This window comes from Syzygium oleosum, unplaced genomic scaffold (genome assembly GCF_021117445.2).
Source record: "Syzygium oleosum isolate NSW1041296 unplaced genomic scaffold, Sole_v2.1 Sole_v2.07, whole genome shotgun sequence".
In the NCBI taxonomy this organism is placed as follows: Eukaryota; Viridiplantae; Streptophyta; class Magnoliopsida; order Myrtales; family Myrtaceae; genus Syzygium; species Syzygium oleosum.
This window is the reverse complement of record NW_026607491.1, coordinates 11,156,872-11,169,207: the sequence shown is the minus strand read 5'-3', so window position 1 is coordinate 11,169,207 and position 12,336 is coordinate 11,156,872. Positions and strand designations below refer to the sequence as shown.

Below are 12,336 nucleotides of genomic sequence, written 5' to 3'. Positions count from 1 at the left end.
CGAACCTCGCGAGAACCGAGAGAGGGCTGCAACCCTCTCCTCGATCTAGGCGAGGGTCGCCGGTCCTTGCCCAAATCTAGTTGAGAGTTGGGATGGGGCGGCGGCCACATGCAAGAGGGACAGGTCCTCCCGCCTGTGTATTTTTTTTTTTTTTAAAAACTCGTAGCTTTTTTATTTCTAATCTAATTTAATTAAAATTTAGGTTAAAAATCGAGATTTTGATCAAAACGACAATCATTTTAGTGCTTTAGTTAACCTTAAAGCCACGCGGGACGCCGCGTAGAAAAGAAAAAAAAATGCAAAAAAAGATAATAAATTATGTCGGCATTTTCCGTTAGCCAAGTCTGACTGACGGAATATAATGACTTTGATTGCACAAATTTGGCAAGTTTCAAGACTCGTTTACACTCTTTGAAAGTTTCAGAACTCGGCCGCACCTTCACAACAAGCTCCGGGACTCCCGATCCACTCATCCCAAAAAATAAAAAAAATGAAGAAAAATTCGTAGCGTGGCACAACTTCCACGGCACAACACTTTTCGAGTTTTATTTATTTATTTTACGAACCGAGTTTTATCTGATCTTATTTAATTATAAGATTCTTAATCAATTTGGAGAGATTGCTTCCCTTCCCCCACTGTGTCTGTCCACATTTCTCTCTCGATTACGCAATGGCATCACTGCACACGCACACCCAAAAAAGCAGAAGCGCATAGAGATGCTATTCGACGCACTTCGATCCTCTTTAGTAATTCCCACATTCACTCACGCCATTACATTGTACCTTTCTTCTTCCTTCCTTCATTCTTCTTCTTCTTCAACTTCGAATTCTTCACGTACTTCCCAACCGCTCCATCCTTTTCCTCCTCCACCTCCTCCTCCACCATCCTCCTCGCGCCGATTTTCCTCCGCGCACCCGTTTCGCCTGAGCCGCCCGCTCGTCCGCCGTCGCCGCCTTCGTCCCTTCCGTTCCTGGTTCTTGTTCTTGTTTCTCTTTGACTTTTGGGTGGATAGAGGGGTTCACCCGGGCTTCGAGGCATGGGGAGGGTGTTCGTGGTGACCCTCGAAGGGAAGATCTACAGCTGCCGGCACTGCAAGACCCACCTCGCGCTCGTCGAGGACGTCTACTCCAAGGTGGGTGGGGTGGGGTGGGGGGGTGGGGGGGGGGTTTATCTCCGCTTCCTTTTTCTCCTTCTTGGATTTTCCTTCCCGTTGATCCGCCGATCGTTTTTGCTCGGGGTTCCCCCTCCGTTGTCGTCCCGGAGCTCTTGATCCGGGGGCGTTTGCCCGTAGATGATGATGATGATGTTGGTGTGGGTGTGGCGATGTCCGTCACTGTAGGGGACTTAGATGTGGTGATTGCGGTGATGATCGCCCGTGGGTGCTTTAGAAATTCCGGTCCTCCATCGGGGTTCTTGTTGTGGGCGTTCCTCATCGTGAAGGAGACGATGAATTAAGCTTAAACTAGCTGAGGGCAACGACCGTGTGGCTCTTGGAGCTGATGATTGGTGCAATGCTGAATTAAAGATCTGGTCTTTGTTTGAAGTAATAGATGGGGCATTGCGCGCAGTTTGGGCCTCGAGTCTGTGTATATGGATGCTTCATCTGGAATGTCGATAAGATAATCTCGGAGCTTTACGGTCTTTTGCAGCTGACGCGTTTTTTAAGTGGTTGGCTTGATTCCGAGGGTTGTTCGACTGGGACGATCCTTGGCTACTTTCTAGTTAACATATGAACAACGCAAAATTGTGACGGCTGCATCCTTATTTTTGGAAAAAAGAAATGATTTTTGTTTAATTCTCGAAAAAATGCATTGCTTGGGGAGGTGGGAGGACCGTGGATGTCATATACTTCTGCATCAGTTGCTCATTGATGCTCTCAGCATTCACTTTTGCTAAACATGAAAATTATTTCCGGTGTGCTAAGCTTCTCTTTCCGGCTTTTATAGGTTTTGAGAAAACATTGGCCTCTCACTATTGCAATTGTTCCCTGTGTCGTCTTTAAGATTTGATCTTTATTTGATTTTGAAGCAAGAACGGGAGTTTCCATCTCATAATAGAATGCTATTGATGTTTCTTTGCTATAAGAGGTAGCCAATCTTAGAGAGGGGTAGTTATTCCAAGACAAAATAATCATAGAACTTAGAATGTCTTAGTTCTTCATGATTAGAGACCTTAACTGCCAGTTGTCCTTTTCCACTCTTATGGAGTGTGAATGAGGTTGTAATGCTTACTGCTCCATCAGTTCCCTACTTATGATCCTAGATAAGTTGAGAGTACTGTCATCTACCCCCGCAACTCCTGACTTAGTTCTTTACCAAAAAATTGGTTTATCTAGGAGCAAACTGAGAATACCGAGTTCTAATTAATGGACCAGTCTCTAGTTTTGCTGCAACTTACATTACACAATGGGATACTTTAGTGTGTTGTCATCTCGCTCACACATTCTGACATCATGTTTGCTTGTGTTCTTTCACTCAGTCTTTCCACTGCAGGCATGGGAGAGCTTACCTCTTCAACAAGGTGTAAGTTTTTCTTGACTTTGGCGCCCTTTTGTACGAGTACATGTGTCAATTGAAAGGAGAAACTAAATGGATGCACATGAGAATTAATTCTCTTACTTTTTTTTTAAGTGAAAACATTTTAGCTTGCAATTTGTATAGAAAATCATGTCTTCATTGGGGGGAAGGAGCTTTTCAGTTTGCTTTTGATACGTCTGAAGCATGTCACTGGATTAGGGCTCTATTTACTTGACAGTTTCGGCTTCCTTTAATGATGTTAGAATGTTCCTGAGCTGTCTAAGATTGTGACTAATTGGCTTGAAGAGGCAGCCCTTTTGGCCATAACCTGGATCTGAAAATTTTTGTTTGTGTTTATTACATATGTGAATTGAGAAATTAGGATATCTGTCTGCTGGTATTCATGAAAATGTCAAGAAGCTAGAGTGGTGAAATTGAATGATACTTTCCTCTAGCATACTCAAATCATGGGTGATGAACAGTAATTATATTCTCTATATTGCACGTTTGTTCATCTTTTCAATATTTGGCAGTGTGAATGTGTCTACTGGTGAGACAGAAGAGAGAATGATGATGACTGGGATGCACACCGTCGCTGACATTTTCTGTGTTGGTTGTGGAGCAATTGTTGGGTGGACATATGTAAGATCAGGATGCAGTGACTTTAAAATGATGGCTTAAACACACTAGTTTTGTTGCTCCAAGTGATTCGGGTGGTTTTTACAGGAGACTGCTCACGAAAAGGGTCAGAAGTACAAGGAAGGAAAATCTGTTCTTGAGCGGTCAGTAGACATTGTGAAATTACAGATGGTCGTTTCAGTTGTGCGTTGGAAAACTTAGGGCGATTAAGGTTGTAGGAATTGAAAATGTTCTGTTGTTGAGCAGGATTAAGTTGGTCGGTCCTGATGGAAGGAATTACTGGTCCACTCATGAGGCACATATCCTCGGGAGCGATGCTGATGACGTTTGATTTGCCCATTTGAACTCCCCAAATATACATTCTGTAACCTCCAATATTCTTCTTCAGCTAATGTGAATTTATTTTCGACTGAAGATTCCTTGTTCGGCAGCTGCTGCTACTTGCTGTCAAATGACATGATCGGAAAACAAACATTCGATTGTTTCATTCTGATCTAAATTGAATTTTCAATCTTCTCCAGTACGTAGTACATGTTCTTGCTGCTGGTTATTTGTGTGGTTGAACAAGTGAAGCTTGATCAAAGACATCACAGGATAGCATCTTACAGCCATACAGGGGCCTGGACATGAAACTAGGACAGGAGAATCACTTCAATCCCCGGGAATTCCCTTTATTCTGTCCGTGACTTCTCAAAGGTTAATCAGAGTTACGACATAGGGCGAACAACTTCTTTTCCTCCCTATTCAGAAGAAATCATCTACGAACTGCTCGTGGGATAAAAGCGGACTTTCTTTCCATTCGATACAACTCAGTGCATCAATCAAACTCTCGAACTGCCTATGTTTTCATATCAAGAACGCAACCCTTGTGCGACTCTGTCGGACCGATGGATCCCCTTCGCATAAGTTCAACGCACGTCACTTGTTTTGATTTCGTTTAATCTCACAGCTCAAAATGTCTTCGATAATAGCCTCTTTCAAGTTCTTAAATCTCATCGCGTGAGCTACGTAAGGCCTCGAATGTGACCTGAAACCAGTAACTTACATTAACTTCGACTGACAATCCAAAAGCATCATATGTTCATCCTTTCTGGCAGAGTTCGTGATTCCGGGTGGTGTCATTTGCCACCAAACTTCAACTATCTCCTCGCTTTTGTCAAACCCAACAGCTTCTGGAGATGATTTGAAGTATTGAAATATAAAAATCTTAATGATTGATGGATCGCTTCGTCAAACCCAACCGGTCATGCCCGGGATGATAGGAAAGACAAATTCCCTCCTCTTTCCTTTTGCAGAAAACGACACGATTTCCATCCTACAACATGGTGACGATGGTGAGTGATTTGCGGTAATTCATTATAGGGAAAATTATCAAAAAAATTCCTAAATCTTTTGTAATTGTGCCAATTCATTCTTAAATCTTTTGTAATTGTGTCAATTCAGTCAATCCGGCCACTTTTGGCCGGCCGGCGCCAACCGGCTGACTTAGCAATATTTTAATTATTTTTTTCGAATTTTTTATTTTATTTTTTTCTCTTTTTTTTTCCCTATCTTCCTCGCCGTCGCCGGGCGAGCTCGACCTCGCCCGGCGACAGCGAGGTCTCGCCAAATCTGGGCGGCCTCGCCCGGCGACGGTGAGGGCCAGCCTTGCCCGGCGATGGTGAGGGCCAACCTCGCCCATGGCCGGCGAGGTGGAACTCGTCGGCCTCAGCCTCTCATTGGTTGCCAGACCAGTGACCGGGAAAGAAGATAGGGGAAAAAAAAAAGAAAGAGAAAAAAATTCGAAAAATAATAAAAAATTATTAAAATATTACCACGTCAGCCGGCCAGCGTCCACGTCAGCGCTAGCCGGCCAGATGGACTGAATTGGCACAATTGCAGAAGGTTTAGGACTGAATTGGCCAAAAAAAAGGTTTAGGACTGAGTTGGCACAATTGCAAAAGGTTTAGGACTTTTTTGATAATTTTCCCATTCATTATAAGTGAGGGACCGGGCGAGCGTCCTGCTCCTCTGTTTTGCTTTGATACCACGATTGTGAGACCAAACTAAATAGAAATGATCGAAATCTTTCGACAAATCAACATCTTATATCCTTAATATCCTCAAAGTATCAATAAACTCGAGCGAGTGGGATCACATTTCTACTGATGGACGGCCCACTTGCACGAGCAGGCAGGCCGCCGAGTCGATGGATCATAAACCGATGATCCAAGCCGTGACTCAATTTATCGTCGATGATCCCTCCTAGAGAGGTTGGAACTTGTACTAAAACAAGACAATAGCTCAATCTTGAAACTCAAATTTTAGTGAATGCACCATTCAAAGTTAAGGCACCTTTCATGGCGACTCACGTTGCACATTTATTACCATACGCATCACATATGCTATTACATAAAGTAAAGATAACCTCTTTTGGAGATCACTTTTTTCCTGTCAAAAGTATCCTTAGTTAGTTACCTTCGACATATTCTATCTATTGATAAATGTCTAAATTTGTAATTCTAATTTATCTTTCACTACAATTCAATTCTAAACTTTGAATCGTATCTGCCTTAACCTTATCAAAAGGAGCTATAATTTCGAAATATTTTTCTTTTTGTATATTTGTGTCCAATCTATGCATGTTGCCTCGATAATTTCTTTCCATTAATTAGCGTATCAAATATCTCGTAATAAAGCAATTTTACAAAATCTTTTAAATGTCAATTTTTTACATACATGCAAGTCGTTTACAATTTTGTTAATTTTTACAATTTCAACCTTCTTCGCATGAAAATTATTTTGAAGAAAATTTCAAAAAACCTTCTCCACTTTTTCATTCCCACGTCAATTTGCATTTTGAGTTTTGAAAACTCGCAGTATGCATCTCCACATAGAACCATCAAATCCGAAAAGACCAAATCCACCCTCAATCTCATCCAAACCCGAAACCATATCCCCTTCCCCCTCTTTCCCTCTCACCCTTACTCTCTCTTTTTCTCGGCCACAGCTCTCCCTCCGGCATGAGTTCCCGATTTATGCCGCATCGCCACCAACCCCAACTGAGCTCTTTATGCACCTCTCTCTCTCGGCCATGGCAGGTCGTGGCCTCATATTTGGGTCAAGCTCGATCTGAGTATATCTTGAAGCGAGAAGAGCTCAACAAATCTATCGAATCGAGCTCAACCCAGATCTAGGTTGAACTTGACAAATCTAAGTCAAGCTCAACACTAGCAGAACTCGATAGATTTGAGTCGAACCCCACGCCGGCAGAGGTTGATGAGGCACAGCTCAACTAGGGCCTTGTGCAGTGGCAGCGACAGCGTAATGGGCATTTACAGGACCAAAAAGAGCGGGGCTAAGCAGTGGGTGGATTAAGATTTTGAGCAAGTGAGCTTTCATTGTGGGTGGATTTGAAATGGTGAGGGGCGAAATTGAAATGAAAATAACAATTTGTGAATAGGACAAAATGTTAGATGAATTTGAGATGCTAAGAGTAAATTTTGAAAGCTCAAGATGCAAATGGCCATGAGGTTGAAATGCGAGGATGTTTTTTGACATTTTCTCTTATTCTATGAAGAAAACAATGTGAGAACACATGCACAACAGAGAGAGGGAGAGAGAGCCATTGTAATGACAGAAAAATCTAAGAAAAATGCACAGGCAATGCCTTTTTAGGGGTCTATTTATGATGCAACATTCACGACACTTGAAAATAATGCTGCTCAGGGGCAAGGTTCATCTGAAATTTTGTCAACTGACTCAACCAGTTCAACGGAAGATCATCGTAAGGCATACCAGCACGCACTGACAGTTTACATCAATCAAGACTGAGGGAACCATTGACATTTGATCATGCGATGGAACTGTCAGAGCTTCCTAATAGTCCTAAAAAATGACATTATTCAGGCAGCAAATCAGCGGCCGCTTAACATCACCTGTCCAATCTGGTAATTCTCGAAAAAATAGATCACCCAAGTGAATAGACCATTCGCTTGGACAACTCTCGACCGACCACCCTCATGTACCTCTGCACTTGGGCTTCCATATATCTCCCCTCAACAAGACCAAAGGCCCCTTGCAGATCCTTCATGGAAGAAATAGACAGCGAGTCATTTGGTATATCAACTGTATGACGGATCTCTGTTCCAGACACCAAGTATATTATGTAATTATGTGAGTTCCATTAGTTAGAAAAAAAAACACTAAGGGTGCGTTTGGCAACCGGCCAAACAGTAACTATTTTTATTCTTTTGTTCCCAGAATTAGTTTTGGAACAGAAATCCGTTTGGTAAATTTTTTGTTCCCGGGCACAAATTTACAAAAATTTGTTCCCAAAATCAGTTTTGAAACAGAATTAAGAAGTCCTGTTCCAAAAAAAAAAACAGAATTAAGAAGCAAAAAATAGTTGCTTCTTGATTCTGGGAATAAGAATTAGAAAAGGAAAAGAAATTTTTTTTTTTTCTTCTTCTTCTTCCTGGCCTGTGGCCGGTCACCGGCCGCCGGCCACCGCCAGGGCCGGCAAGGGCGACCCTCGCCCAAGACGCCGAGGGCGGCCCTCGCCCAAGCCGCTAGCTGCCCTTGCTAGATCTGACGAGGGCGGCGGCGAGGGTCCAGCCCTCGCCAAATCTGGCGAGGGAGGCACTCGCCCAAGCAGCGAGCTACTCTTGCCGAATCTAGCGAGGGAGATGACGAGGGCCGCGACGCCCTTGCCGGCCCTGGCCTATGGCCGGTCACCGGTGCCGGTGACCTGGCTATGGCCAAGGAAGGAGAAGAAGAAGAAAAAAAAAGAAAAAAAAATTAAAAAATTCAAAATATTATTAATAAAAAGAAATTTTGTGTAGTTACCAAACGCATTTCTGTTCTTTTTCTATTCCAAGAATAGAAATTTTGGGCAGTTACCAAACACCTTCAAATGCTTAGAAATTGTTCCCGGGCACGGAATAAAAAAGAATAATTTCTGAACAGAAATTGTTTCCGGAAACATAATGGTTGCAAAAAGCACCCTAAGTCTCATTCTGGGACAGGTGAAATCAACTAAATAATTGGTGGCAAGAATTAAAGAAAAGCAGGGCACTAGCTGAAGAACTGTCCAGACAAATAACCCATTGGCTTCTCCTCTCTATTTTAAACACCAAAAAGCCAGTGGAAACTCAAAATGACATTCAACAGCGAAACATCAAATAACAGACACAAAAGGAGCTTGCGAACCAATAAGAAAGGAGATTTAGAGTTGCCAATGAACTATTCATACCTTGTATCTCAGGCGAGACCCCCGTAACCCTATTAGAGTATTTCCAATTTCACTATCCTCTGTTTCAGAGAGTTCCACATTAGAGCTTTCACTTTCTGATTCAACATCAGACTCTTCCTCTTCAAGGTCAACCATTTCTTCATCTTCAACTAAAAGATCATTCAAGTCCTTATGCTCACTTTCGTCATGCTGATGTTCACTGATATGATCAGCAACTGGAGGCAGCAACGGCTTTTCATCTTGGTCTTTATAATCTGACAGGACAACATACTTACTTCTATCAAGCAGAGGCTTCGCAACGTTGTAGGGAACCCACCTGAGATATGCATTAACTAGCTTGCACATTAAATTTGATAATATGCAGAGGTACTATTGCACATGCAAAAGAATAACAGAGCTTATAGAGCTTACGTAATGACTATTAAGTGTAAAGTAGTTGAACTAGGAGGGATGATGAATTTGACAGTTAACTTCCTCACATTTGGAAGACCCTGAAAAATAAAGTTTCATGCAAAGAAGAAAGAAACTGCAAGAGGGACGTACCGGTAACGGAGGGGACATAGAAGCTCAGGTGGCCGATACTCTGCTTTATATCTCATCTTGCTGCATGAATGAATGTAATAGCCAAGGTAATAATACTGAAGACTGGGGCAGTGAACTTGATTCTCCTTCACCCAAGTTATTTCTTGCAAAGCCGAATATTTTCCCAAAGATAAAAAGGCAAAGTCAGGGTCCCAAAATAAATATTTACTCGACAAGCATTTCGGTAGGATATCCACCACACCAACTGCAACTAATCGGCCATCAATAACATATGTCTGATGGAAAGACCCAAAACCGCAGGGAGGAACTGAACCATCACCGGTTGAGGGAACAAAAACCAATGGTGTGTCAACCAAAAATCTCCTGTACGCACTCTCTGTGACATGGGCGGGTTTGTCATTGTGCACTTTCAACTGATATCGTCTGTACAGCTCAAATTCTTCAGGCTCAAAAGTGGATCTTTTCAGAAGAATCTCAAGCTTCCGCCTTTTTCCTGAACAACAGTTACAGCACCTCACTAAACATCTTCTCTTGTTTCCACTTCTTGTTGAAAATTCTTTAGAGAGAGATTTTTCATGGCCAGCCTTATCCACCGAAGTGTGCTCAGCAATAGAATAAAAGTTAAGATGTCCGTCACGTGCTTGGATCAAGAGGCCAGATGTTTCACCCATCTGAGACAATGACTGCGCCAACTTTTCTCCAATAGTTTGAGGTAACAACCCAGAAGGCAGCTGGTCCTCTGCCGAATTTCCAGATAACTTTGACTGTTTTTCATTCTTTTTTTCTGACCGTGCACGCCTTAAAGCAGCAGCCAATTGGAAACCAATGTTACTGGTATACAAGAGATTTTCTAATCCTTTGATTAGCTTCTTCTTTTTGGTCGGGGAGACTCCTTTCACAGAAGCTTTAGGTAATTGAACATTGGCAGGAAACGTCTCACTTTCAACGCATGTATGCACTGCCTTATCAATTGCATCAGACAAGTAATGCATAAATTGTTCTGGCTCATTCTTATCCTCCTCCTTGCCCACAGAAGGTTCAGCTGTTGCCGAGCTTGACCTTCCATGACATTCACAATCACATGCCACTTTAGAAGTACTTAAATCCTCCAGGAGCTCATACTTGGCTTCGGTGTCCCGTGTACCATCCAAAAACCTAGAAACTAATCACCATGGTGAGAATTTCTTGTACATTATATTCATAGTATGCAACTTTGCTAAATCCTCACCTAAAAGGTATAATTTAGTTGACACGCACAAGAAGCTGAACAATTTTACCAACCATTTCACTTGTTAAGTTTAGCTTCACGGAGTAAAAAGTTCCGAGAAATTTTTTAAGGAGCGAAGAATGCAAAGCTCTTTCACTTAGAGAAATCTCCTACCTTGGAAATCTTAGTGACGTCAAACTAAAATTCCACTCATGGAGTTATCCATTGAAATACCATTCCAATGTCTACTAGCCTCAGATTGGGCAGGTAGTATTTTGATGACCAGTGCTTCTAATCAATTGACAAAGAATGGACTCCAAACTTGAATACTGTCTTGAAAACAGGGTGGTGGTGAATTTGCAAAACGCAACGACGACAGAACGATCAAAAGTCACATGCGAAGATGCAACGATCCAATGAATAGAATCCATAATGTAGAGAGCTTATGAAAGCAATACCTTTCCACCCGTCTGTATACTCGATTTTGCTCTTTGGAAGGAGAAAAGTCTGCTGCTTTTAAGCGGATAGTATAAGAAGGGCAACACGTACTACTCATATCTGGCTTGTAAAGGTAAGAGCCACATCTTCTCCATCCTCGATCAAGGAGATCTACAGGATGAGTATCAAAGTATGAATTGCCATTCAAAAGAAAAATGCACAATCATTGAATGTACTATAACATCTATCCGACCCATTATTGCCACAGTAAGAAAACTAGCGGAGAAATCCATCGGGTTCATATGAGAGAAGAATAAAAGGAAAAGGGAAGACATAGGAAGACAAACGACTCAAGCCGGCACTTCAGCATCGACCGTAACTCCCACATGGTTTCGCTGAGCTCTTGCAGTTAAATACGCACATATGGAAGCACACGTGCACGTCTTAACAGTTGATAGAATGAGTACAACATTCGAAATTTCTCTAGTTCCAAGCAGATATATGCACATTAGGAATCTACAGCCGTCGAGAGTTGATTAGTAACAGCGCATCGACAAGCTAGAGCAGTGCCCAGACTCTCAAAAGAGGAAATTGTACCAACCTTGATAGTCATCCACGGTTAGGCTATGCGCCCACAAGCCTGCGATCCAAGTCGAAGAGACAATTAAAAAGAAACAATCCCGAAAGGGGAGAAATTTGTCAGCGCGAGCTGACACACACACACACACAAACTCGAAGCAGCAGCAGATTGGAACTAAAGACCAACGCGATCAGCAAATTCCAGCAATCGTGAAACCTCAAATAGAGGACGAAGCTGAAACGCAAACCGAAGCGCAGCAATTTCCCAGTTCCAGCCAATCCAAAACACTCCCTCACAACACAGGTAAAGAAACACAAGAAAACAAAAGAAAGAAACCGGGAACGAACGTACGGACCGTGAGAGACGCTGGACCGATCGGGAGATCTGCAGTACCCGCAAGAGCTCCTCCGCCGGCCGCAGTCCTCGACCACCGTCTCTCCCCTGCCGCCCCCGTCTCCGCCGCCGCCGCCGCCGCCGCCGCCGCTGCTGCTCGCCTCGCCGCGATGATTGACCGCCATCTCTCCGCTCGGAAGCTCCTTCCCTTCAACTACTGTTCATCACCAAACCAGGAAGAGAGAGCCAGAGCGAGAGCGAGAGAGAGAGAGAGAGAGAGAGAGGAAATTGGCGACGTCTTCCAATTTCGACGAGCTCCGAATCTGTTGAAGATGACAGACGACCAGGCCCTGCGGTCCGTTTCGAGAATTGGATTAATCTGTGGGCTCTCCGAGCTGTGTTGACTCGGCGACTTGGTTTTCCTCCCCCTATATTTCTCTGGAATATAATATAAAAAGAAAAAAAAATTAATACCACGAAAAATCCTAAACTGTTACGTCCGTGAAAAATTTACCCAAAATCACAAAAAACCTCAAACCGGTACACCCGTGACAACTTTATCTTCCGTTAGTTTCCGTTAAATTTTACTGTCAAATTGCTTTGTTAAATGACACATGACAGTTAACGGATATACCGGTTTTGGATTTTACTCTTCGTTTGTCACGGGTGTACCAGTTTATAATTTTTTGCGGTATTAATTCAATTTAACGGAAACTAACGGAGGGTAAATTTATTACAAATATACCAGTTTGGAGTTTTTGGTGGTCAAAAAATTGATTTTGAGTAAATTTATCATATGCGTATCAGTTTGAAGTTTTTCGTAGTATTAACCCAAAGAAAAAGTAA

The 12,336-nt window shown here is 42.7% G+C and overlaps 2 protein-coding genes across 3 annotated transcripts; one reads left to right on the top strand and one right to left on the bottom strand.

Moving 5' to 3' along the window:
- The first annotated feature begins 874 nt into the window (after positions 1-874).
- LOC115670240 (protein yippee-like) lies at positions 875-3,679 on the top strand. The gene is made up of 5 exons (XM_030591465.2): positions 875-1,133; positions 2,480-2,523; positions 3,051-3,159; positions 3,244-3,299; positions 3,403-3,679. Exons 1-5 carry the CDS (start codon positions 1,038-1,040, stop codon positions 3,485-3,487), a joined length of 390 nt encoding a protein of 129 aa, XP_030447325.1. The 5' UTR covers positions 875-1,037; the 3' UTR covers positions 3,488-3,679.
- A 3,103-nt stretch (positions 3,680-6,782) lies between these two features.
- On the bottom strand, positions 6,783-11,835 carry LOC115670139 (arginyl-tRNA--protein transferase 2). Of its 2 annotated transcripts, XM_056313231.1 has the most exons (6): positions 11,513-11,835; positions 11,179-11,217; positions 10,598-10,748; positions 8,933-10,087; positions 8,390-8,705; positions 6,783-7,222 (listed from the first exon to the last, which is right to left on the bottom strand). In XM_056313231.1, exons 1-6 carry the CDS (start codon positions 11,673-11,675, stop codon positions 7,106-7,108), a joined length of 1,941 nt encoding a protein of 646 aa, XP_056169206.1. In that variant the 5' UTR covers positions 11,676-11,835; the 3' UTR covers positions 6,783-7,105. The 2 variants fall into 2 exon arrangements, with proteins under 2 accessions (XP_056169206.1, XP_056169207.1); XM_056313232.1 differs by lacking the exon at positions 11,179-11,217 and having other exon boundaries at positions 11,513-11,832.
- Positions 11,836-12,336: the final 501 nt, after the last annotated feature.